Genomic DNA, 21,423 nt, shown 5'->3' on the forward strand with positions numbered 1-21,423 from the left:
TCATGCATTATATGCATACTTTTCTCTTATCCTCTAGGGTTCCTTGGTAGGGTGTTACACTCTCAAGAACTCATGCTTTGATACCACCGATGCAAAGGGTTGAAAAATTTCTCAAACCACACATGTAAATCATTATTGATATAACTTAAAATCTTATATGGGTATTCTCCTCACCCAAAACACATACAAAATGCAAAAAATTATAAACCTACTTCACATTAACTTATTCAAATGTTCATGAAATGAACAAACTATATAAAAAAAATGCAAATAGATTGCATGGTAGCCTTATTGGCATTACAAATAATCTTAAATATGATACAAACTAATATAAATCAATTCCTTCTATTTCTTATTCATCTTAAAACCCACTTCTTCCCCTAAAACTTCTCCCAACAATCTAAAAAATGAGGTTCCTCCAAATAAATGTTGAAACTTTCCTTTTAACCACCAAAGTTTTCAAATTCATGAGTCGTTCCAACTCCCAAATTCTCATCTCAAGATAAGGAGACTACAAATGAATTTTGAAAATTTCCTAAATTTCTCCCCCTCAACTATAAATGACCAACTCCTCCGTAAATAGACAAAATAGCAACTTTCAAGAATTTCTTGAATCCAGAATAGGCATGTTTTTCCAAGTGTCCTTAGGCACCTAAATTTGAAATATATTAAATAACAAGTATTTCGAATTTGAATCTCCCATTTTTTACACCCAAAATGAATATTCTAAAAATTTGAGGAAGAATATTCTAAATTCAAATTTGAATATCCTATCCACCATTGCATCAAACACCCAAGGTAATTTGAAAAAATATACCCTTAGGTTTAACTAATATAAACTACCTCACATTTACCTATCTGATTACAAAACCCTATTACAAAACTCTAAAATATTATTGTAAATTGCATCCTTCAATGATCTATTTGCAACAAGAGGAGCCTTAGCTCCTAAAATTCTCTAAATAGAAGAGCATGATAGAAATTTGAGGATAGTCTTACAATGCTTAAGAGAACATAAAATTTCCAGTAATTTATCTAGGTGTACCTTTTACTATAACAAGGTGCACTATCTTGGTCATGTTATCTCAGTAGATGGGATTTTAGTGAATCCAAAAAAGATTAAGCTATGATGGAGTGGTTGACATCGCAAAATGTGAGTGAAGCTTTCATTTTTATGGGGTTTGTAGGATATTATCGAAAGTTTATGCAAGGTTTTTCTAGGATTTCTACACCAATAACCTCACTGCAAAGGAATGGAAGAAAGTTTGAGTGGATAGAGAAATGTGAACAATCTTTTCAGCACTTAAAGGAGAAGCTCATTTTGACACCAATTTTGACTATACTCGATCCTAATGGGCATTTTTTTAGTGATAACTGATGCATTGAGAGAAGGTGTAGGAGTGCTTATGAAAGAAGGATAGGTGATTTCCTATATAAGTCTAGGAAGCTAAAGCAACACAGATAGAATTATGCACCACATGACTTGGAAGTAGTAGTCATAGTACATGCACTTCAGATGTAGAGGCATTACCTTCTGGTTAAACCCTTTGAGTTGAAAACTGATCACCTCAGCTTAAGTACATCCTCTCCCAGCCTAATCTTAATTCTCGATGAAAGAGGTGATTAGAATTTCGTAGTGAATATAACTTTGGTATTGAGTACATTAAAGGCAAAGAGAACAAGGTAGTCTAGGCCCTTAGCTAGAGAAGGCACCTAGCAGCCATGACAACCGTTAAGTCAAATTTGAGACAACGGGTGCTACAAAATACTCACGATGATGAAGATTAATCCAGAGTGAAACAAGCATTAGAATATAATCCTATTGAACAACCATTTGATGAGCATGGCTTTGAAAAAATAAAATTTTGAGATATCAAGATAGGATGTATATTCTAAACATGGAAAGTTTAAGGAAAAATGATTTTGGAAGAGGTCCACAATGTACCATATTCAGGACACCTTGGTGTGACTAAGATGATAGTAGAACTGAAAACCTTGTACTTTTGGCCAAAACTTAAGAGAGATGTGATTGAGTATGTGGCTTGGTGACTCAAGACTGAGCATGTACACCCAACATGAATTTTATACCAACATGATATACCTAAGTATAAGTGGTAGGTGATTAGTATGGACTTTATTCAAGGATTGCCAATGTTAAAGAGAAAGCATGACATCATCTTTGAGGTAATAAATAAGTTAACTAAGGTGGCAAATTTTATTCCAGAGAATTTTAAGGTTGGATCTTTGGCTATAGCTAACAAGTTTATTCATGATATTTTTTTCCTTCATGGGGTTCCTAAGACAATTATGTCAGATTGAGATACCTAGTTTACGTTGAGGTTTTATACCATTTTGAATGAAACTTTGGGAATGAGATTGACTTTTAGTTCAACATAACACCTCGAGACAATTGGACAGACAAAAAATGTGAACAAGGTAGTTGATGACCTTGTGAGGATCTAGTTATAGCTTCTGGATTAGATTGTGTGAGTTTATTTGCATCAACGTTTCAGATCACACTCTGTGATCCATCGTCAGGATGATAGAAAGCTCATGAAGTAGAAAAGTAGAAAGTTGGAAAATCAGGATAAAGACAATAATAAAGAAAGAAAAAAATAAATAGAAATAAAAGAAAAACAAAAGAATAAATAATAATAAAAAGGAATAAAAAAATAAACCAAAAATAATAACAAACTAAAAGGAAAAAACCACAAAACCAAGACAACTGATAACTTAAGAAAGGGAGAGAAGGAAGAGAACAAAAGAAACAAGACAAAACCAAGCGCTATGGAGAACATGGGCAAACCTGAACAAGGTAGGGGACAACATGATCAACACCAAGGAAAGGGGAGGAGAAGACAAGCGAAGGGAACAAGAAAGACAAAACAAAGAGGGACAAAGCACGAGGCAAACGAAGAGCAAGACGCGAAGGGAGGCTAGGGTAACAGGAAAGACCAAGGGGGACAAGCTGAATATCACTTAGAGAGTGAAGAGCCTCATAGTTTATTTGAGCACTAATTTCAAATAGATACAAATAAAAATTGAAGGAAAGAGTATATATCTATTTTGCACAATTGAAATAGTTTTTGATTAAGGTAAGCAACAAACAAGAGTCATGAACTCTTATTAAAGGCTGCCAAAAAACTAGATGAAAAAGGCCCAAACAAACTCTAAACTACAGAGAAACAATACAAAATGAAAAAGAACAACAACTACAACCAAGCTACCTAACACAACAACCTACAAAAGAAAAAGAGAGAACAGGAATTACCAAAATCCCACTTTGACAATCTCAAATTAGGAAGCTATTGACCTATCTACCCACAACACAAGCATAAGATTGGGAAGATGAAGAACAAAAGATCTTTTCTGTCGACATTGTTGTATCAAATAAATATTTTTGTTTCTAATCAAATTATATAAATATTTTTTAACACAATTTCTGTACAACGTTTATTTAAACGATTTGAAAAAGTTAATTGTATACAAAGTTAAAAAGCCACCTATTCATTCGATAAGCCCATTAAATTTGTCCGAGAACGCGCACCTCTCATAATTCAATGGTCATGGCCAGTTTGTCCCAAACTCAAGATGGCAACCATATCATCTTCGTGCTAAATCGCGGGGATTCCATACGTGCGGTAACGGCCTCTCGCCTTTAACCCCTGGGCTATGATATTGCCGCCATGGCAGCTGACTAAGCTCTTCTCGCAACCCCATGCATATCTATCCTTGCCAGCTGTACTCGACACTCTGGAAGGCAACGGATAAAATTGTATCTCAACACGAGACAAATTATTCTGTGAACCCTTATGCATGAATATGTTGTGCCCGCTCCTATTTTGCTACTTATAGGGAAATCAAATTTACATTGCAGAGGAAAATATCATCATTATCTTTTTTCCCGTTTGTGCGTTTGATTTTTTTCAATGGGGGGTGGCGCTTCGAAAAACTCTGGAAATCCAGGAGGAAATGAGGAAAACCTTGAGCATGCGGGAGGGCAATTGTATGTGTCTCTGCAAATGGACTGCATTAAGCACAACAGAGAGCTGGTCCCACACGTATACGGATCGGTTCCCCTAATTGGCCTCTGGGATCCCTCTAAAGCTGTAAGCACGCTTGTTTATGTACTCTGGACTTTGCCTTCAATTCACTCAAGTTCATCTGCTTGTTATTCACCCTGAGTAGAACCGTTTTGGGCATTAACAAGATTTAAGCTAAATAAGTTTAGTGCGTATCTTGCTAAATTGTGAATTATCCCCGGGAAACCTCGGCGTAGATGTTGTTTTTAGGGGCGTTCCTTTTTCAAACAAGTTCATGTGCCGCTTGGTCACCTTATAGCAGAACGTTATGGACCTCAACAAATACTTTTTATAAGTTTATTGTTTATTTTTAAATTGTGAATTTCCCCTGGGTAACTTCGGCTCAGATGTCAATTTGATTGGTGGTTTCTTGTTCAAGCAAATAAACATTGGTTTACAAGGTCACACCTAGCAAGTTGGATGCTGTATTTTATACAATTTCAATTATGTTTTGGAAGCTTTTCTACATGAGCTGCGTAGAATCTCTTAAGCTTTTTTTGTCCTGCAAAATTCTTCCGTTAAAGACTTTGCTATGTTTATTTGGAGATTTGAACCTTGAACTTTGACGCTGTACAACTTGAGAGCATCTATCTAACAGATATCTTCGCTTTACATTCCTATAGTAGAATAGTCATGGACCATAGAGGCGAGTTTTCACGTAACTGTAGTCTTAATTTTTGTAAATTGTGAATTCCCCTCGCGTACCTTTGGCTTGAATGTCATCTAGAGGGCTATTTTATTATAACAAAGCATCACGGGACATGCGGTACTGTATCTAGTGAGTTGGACGCTGTATGTTGTACATTTTTTCAATTATGTTTTGGAATAAACTGGGTACAAGCTGTTAAGGGTTTTTTTGTCATGCAAAAATCTTCATCGCAAGTTTATTGTTGGGTCCTGTATATTTGAAGCTTGAGCTGTGATGCTATACAACTGGAGTCCCAGTCTTTCTACTTGTAACAACTTTGTACAATCTTTAATTTGAAATAGAAATTTTGTAAGTTTGTCCTCCAATTTATTTTTAACTAGTTTAGCCCAACTTTATGTTAAGTGAAATTGTGCAACTGATTTGCTATGCAACGGTCGAGAATTCTATTGATCCAAAAAAGCATCAAGCATCAATATAGAATATACAATGATGAATCCTTATAATCAGGAAAAAGCAACTTTAAATAAATCCTTGGTGAGGATTAAATTAGATCATGACATGTGTCCTCTAAGTTTAGTTTAAGTATGTTAAAGTAAAAAGAATTTAAATAAGAATTTTTTCCCTCTTGCTTGTACTTTGTTCATGAAGCGTCATACTATTGATAAAATGTTGAATTGGCGAACATCAGTTTAGGTTTGGATTAGTTTCTTTATTGTTAGATAGAATTTTTATTTAGTTTATCCTTAGCTGATGATTAATGAATCAGATGTTAAAGTATACATATTGTTAATGGCAAAGTAGATTATGCTTTCTAGTGAAATTTGATTTTTTTCTTGGTTGTCGGTTGGTTAGTACTTAGTATTGGATGGGTGCTACACATGTTATTATAGCACTTTCTCACTCTTTTTGTTTTTGTGCTGTGAATAATACTGCTTGAAAGTTGAGAGCAGTGTTTGTTTTTTGCTTGATGGCCTAAGCAGCTGTAGTGGAGTTGACCTCTTACGCATGTGTGTTTTGTGTGGGTAGAATGGTTGACAGTAGTTTTCGTAGATAAAATCTTACAGCTGAACCTTAGAATATCCCAGTTGTAAATCTTCTCAGGCATATATCTGTGGGCCCCCCTGTAGTTAACAGAAGTGTTCTGCAATAAGTTAGCCCTTAGAGTGGAACCTTGGGTTCAAATGTTGAGCATGAATTTGGCTGTGCCAGATCCCAATGATCTGAGAGGGAGTTTTGGAGAGGATAGATCTAGGAGTTTAATGTTTCTTTATGGAGATATAAAATAATTGTCTTAGATGCCCTTGGGAGTGGCCTGACTCAACACAATGAAGATGACAAGCACGATTATGGATAGAGTGAATTTGTTCTATTTTGTTTTATTGTCTTATGATCTTTTGTTAGTAATGTACCATTCAGAATTAAATTTGGGTGATATGGACCGCTTTACAAATTTGTGGACAGTCTGGACAATAATAATAAGTATGTTAATATTCATCATGTTTGTAGATCTCTGTTCCTTGTATTAGTTTCATGATGCAACTAAACCGTTGTTTTAGGTATGGATGTTGGATGTAATAGTAATTTTGTTGGAGGGTAACGAAGGTCCTTCATTTCAGGGTGTCTTGTTTTGCAGGACTTTGCTTATGTTTTTGCAGAAGGGTCACCTGGATTATCACCATAGTGATAAATTGATTTCTCAGCTAAAATTACCACACCTGAGTTATGTGAGTTGAGGATAGAAGTGCAGAAGTTGATAGGAAAGGGCTGAGTAGATTGTCTGTTTCACCTTGGAGTGCATTGGTATCTTTTGTGAAGAAGAAAGATGGGTCCTGAGACTTTGCAAAGTTTGCAGACAAATAAACAAAAATGGTGGTGAGTAATAGAAATCCCTTGTTGCAGAGAGGAAAATTCTCTGACTAAATGAGGAATGCCAATGTTTTCGAAGAGAGATCTGAGATCTGGGTATCATTAATTGGGAATTGAGGGAGAAGGTGTTCCAAAGACAATTTCTAAGGTTTGGCATGGGCATTATTGGTTTGCAATTGTAATATTTGAGCAAACAAATTCCCTGTTGCGTGCATATGGTTGATGAACATCATGCTCAGTAAGAACTTATATTAGTTTGTGTAGGCATTCTGGATGACAGTATGGCATATTTTAGAGGTGAGGAAGAACACTAAGAGCATTTGAAACTAGTTTGCATTTTCCGAATGAACATCAACTATTTGCTAAGCTTTCTAAGTGCACATTCTTTAAGTGAAAAGTTTACAGCTTGAGTCAGATCATGTTTGGCTATGGTAATGTGGTTGATCCTACAATGGTTGGAAGTTAAATCCACTTAACTGAAAATGCAAAAGACATTTGAAGTTTTGTGGGTCTAGCTGGCTATTTCTGGGGTTTTTTAACAGATTGCTTTGCAAATCCTATCACTGCTCTTTACACACAAAGGTATACTGGCTGAAAGTTCTGATGCACCTTTTTCAATAGCTAAAAGTGTTATTGCCGTGTGTTCAATTCTGGAAATATCTGACATGGTTAGTAATTTTATTGCATCTGTTTATGCAGTGGTAAAGGGACTTCATAGAGTGTTTACATAAGAAAGCAAAATGATTGCTTATGATTTCCAAAACTTAGAATACTATGAGATGAATTACAAAAGTCATGGCCTGGAGCTGGTAGAAATAGTTCATGGCTTAAGTAGCTATGGCAAGTGTATCTTTTTGGCTAAAAGATTGATCTAACTTTAGATCATCAAAGTTTGAATTATATCCTCAGTCAGCCAACATTGAAATTGCATCCATTAAAAGTAGAGGAGATTGAATTAATGGAATGCTGGAGTAGAAGACAGGGCCAGAGTGTGCACAATTGGTGCTTTGCAGTCGAGTCCAAGAGGAAACGTTTGGTATAATTAAGTAAATTGACATGAATAAAGCTAACCAGAGTGGCATGAATGGGACAAAGTGTGGTGGATACACATTTAAGAAATTGATCATATATGTTTCCAATGAAATAACATATGTTTCAAAGGATGGACTTTATGACTTGCTTTGGCTGGAAGCTTGTAGAACACCCTATGCTGCACAGCCTGTCATAAATAAGATGAATGTTTTTGATTAATTAAGAAGGGTAGGGCCCTGGACCCATAACATAAAGCTAATTAATGGCAAAAGCAGAGAAACAAAAACAGCTACATCAAAAGCTGGCCACTAGGCCAGACCAAACAAAGAAACAATTCACAAATAGCAAAACAGAGCCAGAAACAAAATACAGCAAGATACAAACTAGCAAAGAGAGTTCCAATCCTTTGACAAGGAGCTTATGGTCTCCTCCCAACAATCAACATCCAGCAACTTCTCTCTCTTCTTGTTCTTCTATTTTAATTCCTGTTGATCCTCATTCAGAGTCTGTTCCTTCTTCCTTTTCTTGAGCTTCAACTGACCAATATCCATATCAATAACAGACTTCTTCATGATACCATCTGTTATTTTAGCAAGATCATTAAAAGCTTTCTCCCTTTTAAGCAACCTGTGTACATGTTCTCCCATTTTGCCTTACAGATTTTAAATTTCCCAGGATCATCTCGAGCCATTTCAGTGTTACCCGCTCTGTGATGCAGAGGTAAGGGCAAGGAGGATTTGAAAGTTAGGAAAAACTTGTTTAAACACTCTTCACAATTAGGAGATATGGTGAGGATGAAGTAACATTCTAGTCTCTCAACCACCTAATGTGTCTTAACATGGTTTAAACGCTTACAAGAACAACAAAAACTTCACATTTGTGATTTGACACAATACCTCAAAGCTAAGTGGGAGAATGTTTATGTGTTTCCAAGGTCTAGCTATGAAACTTCTTCTTTGTTTATGACTGTTCCTAAGACAGAGACAGTGAATACTCGTAGGACAGTCAACATGTTTGATCCACTAAACCCAAATAAGGGTACAAAATCACAGTGTTATGGAGCATGGGGACTCTATGCATCAAGAACACTCTCCCATGGACTCATAAAAACAAAGACAATAACACTTTTTATAATTCTTTACTGGTCTTGATAGAAGTAGCTAAAACTATGACTGCACTTTCCTTAGGACAGTCATAAAGATTTAACAAATCCAATGCAAATAAGGGGTATGAGACTGTTGTAACTTGATGTTAGGGACCCCGACCATCCAAGGACACTTCCCCAAGCACATGCAAGTAAAGAATATTGATTAAAACTTGAGTTTTTTAAGGTTTTATTTGCTGCTGTTATGACTGTCACAGTCACCTTCACAGGGACAGTCATAAAAAGAGACTTGTTTAACACACACCAAAGCTTCTCTCAAGGTAAGAACGTGAAGTTAGGGTCCCCACTCAACCTCCTTGACATCCCCAAACTCATACCCTTCAATCTTCATTCACCATTCACACATGCAAGCTGAAATCCTTCACCATTTTGACTGATACATAAGAAATATCAGTCCTCTTTCATCTCAAAACCATTGTAAACCTCCTCCTCATGCCCTGCACCTGTAGGACAATGAAAAACATATAAAAACAGACTAATATACAAGATTTGGGCATTTTACACCGTGCCAAATGAAAGTTTAACATTTTGCAAGCTCACGGGTTGCCCTAGGTAGGGTTTTTAACCCTCCAACACAAAAATTGCTATATCTAAGATAAAGAAAAATTAATCAAAACGAGCTGTTATCAGACTGGTTACACTCAGAAAAACAGAAAACTAGAGAAATTTTATTGAAAGTTCACTTCAAATCTTGCTCCCAATCTGTGCAAATGCCTTATTTAATGCAAAAATGATCAAAAGTAACTGATCCACACCCACTCATGCCTTTTCATCTTCTTTTATTGATTTTTCCCTCTTTTACCAAATTTGACAAAAAAATGAATGACAATTTTTTACACTTTTTTGAGCAACTTTTGCATCTTTTTGCCAATAGGCTTACAACTTGACATAATGATAAAAAAATGGTCTAAAATGACCGAAGAAGACCTTACTAGGACAATTCAAGACAAAATTTAACAAAAATCCCATTTTGCCTATATGAGGCCTAATAGGACCTAGAGGTGCCTTGCACCACTCTGTTCTGAAGGTCCGTTATCTCAGCATAAAAGGTATCCGGGGGATCATCTCTCCTCCCTGGCAACAACTTTTCCATAGTGGATGTGGACCGCTGGTCAAAGAGTTTGCTAAAAGTGTTGGCACCCAATTTAACATGGACATACAACATACAACATAGAATCCTCTATGTTGGCTTGGTCATTATAACAAGCTGACAAATTTGTTTTTCGCAATCGCAGATCATTACTATGATAAATGCTTGCATGTATACAATGGCAAGTTAGATATTCTTAAAGGTGTATTGGGCTTGTAATATTCCCATGACTTGCTCTGTACCTAAAGACACAAGCATGAGAGCCAAAAGACTTCAAGGAGAACATCTTTTGAACTGAAACTAATCTAAAATCATTATAAATTGACATTGATATTTGACTGTGGCATCAACATCTAACTGCAACTATTCAAGCATTTGCTTATCTCCAAAATGGTGTGATAATGTGTATTTTTTCAGTCAAAATGATTCACTTCAAATATAAGATCAAGATTTTGTAAGGTGCCTTCAATGACAAGGAGGTTGTACATTGCAGTCAATCCACTAATCATTCCATAGGATATTCTCTCTCCTGTGGTTGCTGTACTCTGTTCGGGTGAGCCAACTCCACATGTTATTTTCCACCATGGAACTCAAGGAAATGTAGATTTTGGTTGACCCTGATGATGAGCTCTACCTTTTTTTCTTATGTCTTTGTAAAAGCCTATCTGACAGACATTTATAATTAGCTGATGTTTTCAACCTCAAATAGGCAAATTAATAAGGACTCCTCTGACAACCTACGACTACTAAAAGTATTAGGAGAAAATATTACCTGATTCTTCTGTCACAAATGTAGGAAATTTAAAAGAGGCTATAGATTTGATGTTGAAAATTGGCATTACAAAGTAAATTTCATGTGGAGGATGGAAGGAGTTCAAGGCTGCTGAAGAAGTCTATAAATACAACCGTACCAATTTGTAATTGCAAGTGTTTGTATTCCGAAACAGAACCCATAAGAACTTATATCTGTAAAAGGAAGAGCTTATGTCTTAATTATTCTCCCACAATGTTCTTTGCTGAACTAAACATTCAGATGCCTGAAAATGATAAGAAGATGACTGTTATATTGGATGAGGAAACCAGGGATACTGACATCCCAATGTCACTATGTAGTGTTGCTTGTTCTCAAGAGAATGTGAATGACACCGTTGATGCTGCAAACATTGTATGATCACTCTCCATGGCCACTACGTGTTCTATCCTCTTTACAACAGACTAAGCTCTCTGAAAGTGCATCTTCTTAGGGTTTCTAATATTCAACTCTGTTGATTTTGAACACCAAATCAGCCTATTAACCTTTGCTTTTATCTCTCATTGCATTACTTCTAGAATTCCCAGCCCTCAGGGAATGGACCCTATTTCTACACTTTTCCATCTCCTCTGGAAGATTGGATTTCTCCTTCCCTCTGCAAAGGAGCACCTACAAAACACCCTGATAACCAGCCCGTTAGCTTATCGTCTCTTCTGAGACAACCATCCATCTGGCCCTTATTAACAGCAGTGACATCCTCAAAAGCTTAATGAGAGTAATGGAGGTCCAGCACAAGCGTCAAGTTCGCAAATTAGGACAATCGCAAGTTACTGATCCAAAACTATCAAGAAATTAAAAATAACTAGAGGGGCATAATCATTTGCTTGCACAAACAAGAGTAAGTTTTATGTATTTTGAGACAGTGCTATTTGACTGTCAATAGCGCTGATGCTGAATAGCAAATTCTGAACACTGATCAAAATAATAGTGAAAATATCTTTCAGCAGCAACAACAATGACAACATAGTTCAGGGTAATCCATCTCTAAATAAGTTTCAATGCTGATCAATGGAACATGATTCATGGAAACCGTGGGATTATTCCACATACATATATGTAGAATCAGGAGAGCTGTTTGCCTGCTGCTCAAGCTATTGGTAAAATGCATTGCAGCAATTCTTGAAACACTAGTTGAGGACTCTTCATCAAAGTTTTTTTAGCTTGTGATTATGAAGAAGTTTATCTTTGAATATTCTTTTGCTTCTATTCAAAGAGTAAAATTTCTTGAATTATATGGTATGCACTTTTTTGGTGATCTTTTATCATCTTGGTTGCCTCATCCCGGGCTTTGTAATCAACTCCCACATGTTGCTACTTGGGCAGGGTTTCTTGCGTGTTCCTGTAACAATCTTTTAATTAATATAATATTTTCTCATTATAAAAAGTGTGTGTTTGAGGAATCACTTTTTCATGATTTACGTATATTCATATTATTTCTTTCTATCTTTTTTATATTCTCTTATTCCTCCTACAGCATTAACCTGTTCCATTAATGCCAACTTATGAAATTTCATGTCTATAATTTTATTACTCAATATGCATATTTTAATTTTGGAGTAATGCTTCTAATGAGGGAATGGTTGATTTGGTCTTTGGTGTTTTGCCTAATAGCTAGCTATGGAGAGGGAAGCAACATCTAGATGGGAAATCAGTTTTGTGGTTCCTCCAAATCATGGTAATAAAAAATTGCACTTGGTATTTTACATTAGATTATATAACAAAAATAAGAGTAACTTCTGTTACTTAAAAATTGTGGAAATTCACAGGAAAAATGCATCTTACATGTCTGTTTGTGAGCATAGCAGTGGTGCTAAAACTTTCTTGGTATTTTTTGTGTATTTAGTGTCATTAAAATACTTTGTTTGATGCAATGAATTTGATTGTGTGGTAAAGGATAGTTAAAGCCACAAGGCACTGGTTGGTTTTATGTTGAATAAAAAAGATTGTGAAAATAATTCGATTCAAAAGAAGTAAATAAAATTATAGATTTTGAACGGGTGATGTTTTATCTTTGAGTAAGAGGCAAGTTAGCTTCATTTCTTTTTATACTCCACACGATAGCCGTTTATTACTGTTGAACTAATTTTTTTTTGAAGAGTGCTTTGATAATATTTCTATTAACATAGCAACTAGCAACAATTCTATGTATTTGATTGTAATGTGGTAGGTCATGATCTGTGTTATATTTCTTTTCATTTATACATTAATTATGGACAATAAAGTGAGAAAGTTGTCACATTTTAATCCTACAGATACTGATTATCTGTTTAGTGTTTATTTTGTAGAAACCCTAGAATTCAAGTTTCTACTCAAGCCAAAGCACAGTGGTGTTCCATGCATCATTGAAGAGGGTTCAAATCGTCTCCTTACTGGAGGAGCTCTTCAAGGTGATGCTCGATCAGCATCATTCCGATTCACAGAAAGAGATGAGACATTAGAGTATCGTGTGTACATTAATGCAGACCGAGTTTCTCCGGTTGATCTTGCGGCTAGCTGGAGAGCTTACCAGGAAAACCGACAACCTTCTGTTGTGCGTGGTATACCAGATGTGAGCATAAATCCCATCGATACGACATGCTTGGAGGTATGATTTGTCTTTTACTTGCATCGAAAAGGATGGAAGTCGCTAAATGGAATTGCTGTTTTTCAAAACTTTAAGAAGAGAAATGATATAGTTGGCATCATGTGCGTCATAGTCTTAGCTGTTAGTTTCAAAACAACACTTGAGGGGTTTGAGTCGGGTGCATGACTGGGTGTCTTAATGCTTTTAGCTGCTGGTTGTAGGTTTGCAGGCTTGATTGATTATTTCTTCTTCTAGAAGTTGCACTTCATTGTAGGACAGGGACATGGCAAGGGGCTGTCCCGAATATAAATGGGAGGTTGATTGCTTCTCTAAATTTGTTTGTTATAGCATGTTTTTGGTTGCCCAAAATAACTGTTGTTTGTGGATGTTAGTAATGCAACCACAAGTCTTACTAAATTGCATGTGTCTGGAGCTTGATTTGAGTTAATGAATCTCAGGATTCAAAAGCATTTCTAAAACTTCCTCAGTGATTGTTTTCTCAATACGTAGTCTTCTATATTTCTCTTTCAATTCCAATCACTACAATGGAGTTAATTATTAATGCTATTCTGTCTAGCTAGCTAGATATTATGTGGATATGTTTAACAATTATTTTCATGCACACATTTTATGTTAGTATTATTGAGAAGTTTTTCCTTGGGATCCACTTCCAAATATTTAAATTTTATATATCTGTTCTTATATTTACATGATATCTAAGCTTACCTTTTCTGATGTTGTTTTACAACGTAGAAATATTACAGTCGTCCGCTCTATTCAGCACTGTTGTGAAGCTCCCGTGTAGAAATAGCTGTATTCAGCTCTATTATTGAGAAGTTTTTCCTTGGGATCCACTTCAAATATTTAAATTTTATATTCTATCTGTGCTTATATTTATATGATATCTAAGCTTACTTTTTCTAATGTTGTTTTACAAAGTAGAATTATTAGTCATCCACTTTATTCATCACTGTTGTGAAGCTAACCTGTAGAAATAGCAACCAACTAATATGTGTATTATTATATGGTGAGAATAAGCATTTGACAATAAACAATATTGAAGTATCATAAATCAAATTGTTATAGATGTTCCGATTTGCTGATCTGAAAAAAATCAGTACTAGAAAATGTTTCTTCTAGGATCCTTAGTGTTGATAACTTGATTGGAACAGTTACATTACAAGAGAGGATTACTTATCACAAATTAATGATCAGAGATATCAATTTGAAAGTTTGAACAAAGAATCCTTAGTATGATTCAATTATTGTTTGGCTTTGGTGTACAATAATGAAGTCAAAACTGTGCCATTTGGTCTGGAATGTTATGCAGTTGCAATCAGACAGAGTGTAGAGAAATTGAGAAAATGAAAGAAGTGATAGCATGTCATGCCCCTGCCATGTTAAGAACAATTGCAGCCCTGATGAAATCAGATCGCAGCCTTAATGTATATTGTGACATTAACCCTGGTGGAGGAAACAATTATGTTAAGGAATTGATGGAGATTGAAGGAAGATTGTTACTTGGCAGTGACCAGCATGTAATTTTAATTAAAATTAAATCAAACATAACAAGGCAGCACTTGATTATGAGGAATTGTAACTTTCATAAAGGCAACGGTTGGATGAAGAGGTATTACTTTCTCCAAATAGAAGATATAAAAGGGAGTACAATTCATATTTTAGGGGATATCGTTGATTGGCAATCAATTCAATATATCAATTCAGAATATAAATTCTGAGCAGAGACTCAGAATTACACTCAGCAATAAATATAATTCAGAAAATCAATACAAGCAGAAACCATTTATAAAAAATTCAAGTATTATTCAAGATTGACATTGTCAATCCATCAAGAAATTTTAATCAGCAATAGTCTAGCAAATACATCAAGTTGTCAGTTTTGAATTCTAGGTAGTATTTGCAAGTCAGAAGGACGAAATCCCTTCTGGGTTCACGGGGAACCTTTCATGCTCTTAATGAGTTTGGATCCAAATATTGGTCGAGGAGGACAAAAACCCTCCACGGTGAGCTAAGGGTTGGAAGGTGACCCTTTCATGCCCTTGACATGCTAGGGATGGGGTACTTGGTATTGTCATTGTTGAGTTAGGGATGAAACCCTCTAATTCAGCAGATTTGCAAAGTATTTTTGGAGAATTCATGATTTGATCAACTTTTGGTATTGTGCTGTGATTTATTGCCCTAAATATATATCATAATTTGTAATCTTTGATAAAACTGTTATCATATTTTGAGTAAATATTATAATTTAAAAGAACATCCCAAAAGGGGAATTACATAGCAATGGAAACAAATCAATTTTATAAGCATTTCTGGTATTCTTCTTGATCTTTTCTCCAATAATTATTTCTTTTGAAAGAATTCAAGTTTTGGAAAGGTAACCAATGTTCTCAAAATTTGTTGATTTGCTAGGATTTAGCCCATGGTTCCATGGATTTTTGATGATGGGGGATGAATGGGTGGATGTCATGTACGGGTTTGAAGGATAGGGAGACTATGGACCCAAATTTGGGGTTGGCGGTTTGTGGTGCAAATATAAGTGAGGGGGTTGGGGTTTGGGATGGAGGCCCCAAGGGAGGTTGAGGGGAAATGCAGTTTGCAGGTGTTTGAGAGATGCAACCTTAGTGACGTTTGGTGGCGGTGCCCCTAGTACATTGCCTATAATGATACAAGATGGGGTTGAGGGGCAAAGCCTTTGCCATTGAGACCAAATGAAGGCCTTAATACCACAAAATTTCATGGCACATGTGATTTTTGATAATTTTATCATTATGTTTTCTTTGATACCAATTACCAAGTCATCATTATTTTTGACCAAATCTTCTTTCTTTAGAGAACTAATGGTGAAGGTAGGTGATTTGACCAGCAGTCAACAAGAAACAAAAACAGTGACAACTATTTTAAACTTAATATTTTATTGACACAAATCAAACTCATTATCATGACTTAGGGTGTACTGGAGCCTAAGTTGGCCCACTTTGCATGGTTCACAATCTATCAATGTGTTCCAATGGGAAAGCGACTAATTCAAATGGGTATCCCTTGCCCTCAATGTCCTTTTTGTGGACATCTGGAGAGCCTCAAGCACAACCTCTTTTGGTTTTTCCCTTGGGCTGAAGAAGCCTGGAATTCAATGCATGATCTCTTCAAATTATATTGTCCTTGTCAATCCATGATTGGCATTGTCTCCCCGTCAATACACCCAACTTTGGCATGCTTTAAGGGTGGATATTCTCTTTTGCATTTGGAAGGATAGAAACTCTGCTTTATTTTCCAATTGTAGGTTGATGTTCATTTCTATCCTTACAACAAGCCTATGATTTTCTCCAATGTTTTCATGCATATTCAAGTGCAAGCTCACAAAGTTGCACTTGAGGTTACTCACCTCCAAGAGTTGTTGGATCACTGGGGGAATGCCCCTTGTATTGTTGGCAACCTTCGGACTCTTCCCATCCTTCGAGGGTTTGTAGGGCCAACCTTCAGACTCTTCCTATCCTTTGAGGGTTTGTAGGCGTGGCTGCAAACAATCTATCAAGAGAGCCGTCTCTCTTAGTCCCATGGCAATTCATAAGGCTTTGTTGCTCGTGGTTGGTCCTAGCCTCCTAGATTGCGCTCCTCTGCTAAAAGGTGTGGGAGGTTGGATGGTTGAATTCTGACAAATTTTCTTTGTTTGCAACTTGCCATCTTTCTAGTTCACTTGCAACAACCTGTCGAAGATACTTTCTAGGCGTGGCTGCAAACAATCTATCAAGAGAGCCGTCTCTCTTAGTCCCATGGCAATTCATAAGGCTTTGTTGCTCGTGGTTGGTCCTAGCCTCCTAGATTGCGCTCCTTTGCTAAGAGGTGTGGGGAGGTTGGATGGTTGAATTCTGACAAAGTTTCTTTGTTTGCAATTTGCCATCTTTCTAGTTCACTTGCAACAACCTGTCGAAGATACTCTCGAGGAGGAAGGCGCTATTAGTGGTTGGGAGCCTCTTGATGACACCACCCTTGTTGATGTATGGGGTTTTAATCCTAATGATGTATATTTGCCTAATATTGGTTGCTCTAAAGAATCATTCCCACTCCCTTTAACGCATCGTCACCCTAACATATATCAGAGGAGTTGCTCTAAAATTTCGCCTTCTCCCGTCATGGCTCTGGAAGGCGATATCTCGTCCATGGGAGAAAAATTAAAATCCAAAATTTTCCTATCGCATACCTCATGATGATATGAAAAAAAAACATTTGAAAAGAAAAAGAATATTTTGCCGATAAGGAGTATAGAATGAAAAGTATTCTAACTTAAATGGAACTAATATTTTTATAAAAATTAGATTTTAAAATAAACGAACTTAAGGTCTAAGAAAATTAAAATGACTAAGTCATTTCATATATATATTTTTAACAATTAAATTAAGTTAATAATAAAGGTAATAAATATTTCTCTTTTTTTTAAAAATCAAAATAAATTTATTAACAATATATCTTATTAGAATCATATTACTATTGATCAAAATATATATATATTTTTTAAAACGTAAATATATACGAAGTCTACTTTCTCAAGTCGAAAACATGTCTAATAAGGTATTAATTAAGACAATATTAGAAGGTACATTTGATGATAATGTAATGCCAGTACCAAGGTTAGACAAACGAGCATGGAGCAAGTCGGAGACACTAACGAACATATTTCCCATAGTCCTAATAGGGAAACCTAGGTTGACAAGGTCACACTAACTAACATCAGGTAGTACATACCAGTCTTTGTATACCATACAATCATTGACCATAACCATTTCGCTTCCCTCTTTCTCGGTGATATCTTTTTCCCCTTCTTGGAGGCCAAGTTATTCCTGCATCCACTTGTCCAAACTAGAGTAGTTAGTCCGACATCTTGACATTTCAACCTTGAGGTTTTTTTATTCATTAAATCAAAAGATGAGTTACAACATTACTTTACGAAAATGAAACATCACAACATTTTATAATATTAAAAAATAAGAAATAAAGCAATTTTCAACTAGGACATCATTTAGGCTAAACCACTGTTTCTAGCATTCAATACCATTTAGGGCATCATTGTTTAACCAAATACCACTGTTAGCAAAACCAAAATCTTGTAGGGCATCAAAATCATTGTTTCAGAAACCAGTATCCATCTAAGGCATCAACACAACTAAGTACCAAAATAAGAGTATATAGGAGGGGATGTGACATGTCCCTTGTGAATCATCGTCCTCGATGATTGAAGTTTCCAAATTATTTACAATTTTTTACAACTTCAAAATATTGCTAAGCTAAATTAACTGATTATAAGCATTAAACAAGTAAGGAAATTTCTGATGTATCTCATCATAGTCTTCCCAGGTAGCATTGTCTTCAGAGTATTGGTTCCACCGGACCTTGCATTGTCTAACCTCTTTGTTTCGTAAGTGGAGCTTATGTGTCTCGAGCACCCTAACAGGCTCGATCATGACCACTCTCGGGTCCTGCACCTGCAAGAAATTCCAATCAATCATATGGTCAAAATCCGCTACATATTTCTTAAGATATGACACATGAAAAATATTATGCAACTGGGCAAGAGTCAGAGGTAGAGCAATCTTGTAAGCGACTGGGTTGACGACTTCCAGAACCTCAAAAGGTCCTACATATCTGGGAGCTAGTTTGGAGGATTTTCCAAAGGCTAGGTTATCGGGTTCGCCCTTGGCCCCCCCTGGTACGGGTCCGTGGTTCGGGTTTGGTTAGAACTGGGTTAGACCAGGGTTCGAAAAACCCAGAGGTGGTTCGTCCCTGGTCGAACCTAGTCGAACTCGGGCGGACCCAAGTGGAACTTGGGCGGCTCAAAAAGGCAAAAAATATGCAAAGTTTAATTTTTTTTTGAATTCCGCCTTGTAAAAAGTGACTTCTAAAACATTATATTGACTCATTTCTCCTCATTTGTGCTGCAAACAAAAGTTTTATGAGAGCAGGTTGAAGAAAGGGTGAACAAAATTTGGCTTCCAAGATCAAAGAGGAGGAGTTGAAGACTGATTTTTGAAGCTTCAACAAGTGTTGCAGCATCATTTCCATACATTTTCAAGCTTCCATTATTTAGTTTTTGTTTTTTTCCAACTATTTTTGTTTCACAAATTGTCAAACATGAAACTTGAATTTTTTTTCATTATTTAGTTTTTGTTTTTGAATATGTTTATATTATTTCTTGCCATAGGAACTAGAATGACATCTACATCTTCCTCCATTGGCAATGAACAAATAATTGCAAAACAAAGAAATGATCCAAATTCTCCCTTATGGAAATATGTTGACATTATAAAACAACTTCCAGGAGGTGGGGGATTCCGTTGGAGATGCCAAGGATGTGGTATTGAACGTAATAGTTCATATTATCGGGTGGTAGGCCATTTGTGTGGAATAAAAGGAAGAGGCATCAAAAAATGCCCTGAAAAAGATGGTAAACCTATACTAGATGAGACAATGATGAAATATATTAGGGAGCATGAGGCGGCGGAAGAGAGAGAAGCCCGTAGATTGAACCAAACTGCATCAAAGAAAACAAAGGGAATGCAAGGCCCTTCTAGTCCCAGTATTGTAGTAGAAGACCACCCCTTCTTTGCCACAAATTTGCCACAAATGAACCTCAAAGTGAACCACCCTTGACACGTAAAAGAACAAAGGGGCCTTTAGAAACCGTATTCCAAAATGAGAGTAGAGACAATGTTGACGAAGATATAGTAAGGTGCATTTATGCAAATGGGTTGTCTTTCAATGTTGTTTGCTCCCCATATTGGAAGCAAATGATAAAAAGTGTTAATGAGGTTCCAAGAGGGTATAAGGGCCCCGCTTATGAGAAAGTACGTGGAACATTATTGGAGAAAGAGGTGAAAAGGGTTGAAGATGCATTGAAACCCATAAGGGATTCATGGGTTGAGACAGGTGTAACAATTGTTTCGGATGGGTGGAAAGATGCTAAAAACCGTCCCTCGATCAATGTCATAGCGGTGTCCCCTAAAGGGGCAATGTTTTTGAAAGCTGTGGATTGTGAGGGCCCAATTTATTGCAGAAATTCTCATCTCCGCCATTGAGTCAGTGGGACCCTGCAATGTTGTCCAAGTCATAACGGACAATGCAAAAAATTGTAGAGCTGCTGGTTTGTTGGTTGAGCAACGCTATGATCACATCTTTTGGACACCTTGTGCGGTACATCTAACTGCTTGCTATCTAATATCTATCAACTATTCATTATTGACTCTTTTACTAACTATTCTCTATTCACTATTCTATTAACCTTTACAAATGAAGAGCTTGAGCTTTATATAGAGAGCTCATTACAATGAGTGGCCAGGATTGAACCCCATCAATGGCCAAGATTCTACAATTAAAACCCTAATTGAGGTTTGTTAAAACAACTCCCTCTGGCCAATGAGAAAATTACATTTAGGTTCAATGTTGAATGTGAACCAGGGTAGGTATCTCGGAGTTTGTGCCTCCATATAATGAGCTTGGTTCATTGAATCTGGACATGCTGATGTGGAACCTTTTGATTGATGGAATGGTGACTAGGATGCCGCCTCAACTTGCACTTGTGGATTGGATTCATCATCATGAATGAGTATTGAGTAATATCTCTTGAGTATAGATGTTGACTTCCTCTCAGTTTTGAATCTTGATATTGCCTTAGAATGAACCCTTGATGTCATAACTACTTCTTCACTCCTTTGAAATTTTTTCTTTGTGATTCCCTTCATGCTATTGATTCTTTCATCCACATCCTTGCATGTGTGGATCATGTTCTTTTATAAGTGGATGCTTCTGGTGTAGTCATCTTCTTGGTATCATTGTGCTTGCTAGTGGAATCTTTTCTCTTGAATGTCATGCTTGCTTTGTATTGTGTTACATCTCAATGTAATCTTGAATGTGCTTCCTCACTCCTCTCTTTGATTCTCCAATCAGACCTGGAAAAGAAATCATTTTGAATCATATTGATGAAATAACCGAATCAATACATTCCCTATCACACTAAAAGAAGTTTTGAGTGCAAATGGAGGAAGTTCGCTCCTGCATGGGAGCAATGGAAGTAACTTTCGCTCCTAGAAGGGAGCAATGGAAGAGAAACTCGCTCCAATGTGATGGCAATGGAAATTGCTCCAACATGAATGCAA

General features: G+C 36.4%; 1 protein-coding gene across 7 annotated transcripts in view; it reads left to right on the forward strand.

The window, feature by feature from the left end:
- The first annotated feature begins 3,549 nt into the window (after nucleotides 1-3,549).
- Nucleotides 3,550-21,423, forward strand: part of LOC131033051 (6-phosphofructo-2-kinase/fructose-2,6-bisphosphatase) — a 211,362-nt gene continuing 193,488 nt past the window's right edge. For 3 of the 7 annotated variants that reach the window (XR_009103553.2, XM_057964165.2, XM_057964167.2), the window contains exons 1-3: nucleotides 3,552-4,109; nucleotides 12,307-12,370; nucleotides 12,981-13,279. Coding sequence is in view for 6 of the 7 variants with exons in the window: in XM_057964165.2 (XP_057820148.1) it covers nucleotides 3,930-4,109; nucleotides 12,307-12,370; nucleotides 12,981-13,279 (543 nt within the window). In the remaining variant the exon portion in view is untranslated. Of the gene's footprint in view, nucleotides 4,110-12,306; nucleotides 12,371-12,966; nucleotides 13,280-21,423 lie in introns of all 7 variants that reach the window. The other 4 variants (XM_057964168.2, XM_057964170.2, XM_057964164.2 and 1 more) reach the window with 4 other exon arrangements.

The sequence above is a fragment of the Cryptomeria japonica genome, chromosome 7, assembly GCF_030272615.1.
Source record: "Cryptomeria japonica chromosome 7, Sugi_1.0, whole genome shotgun sequence".
NCBI lineage: Eukaryota > Viridiplantae > Streptophyta > Pinopsida > Cupressales > Cupressaceae > Cryptomeria > Cryptomeria japonica.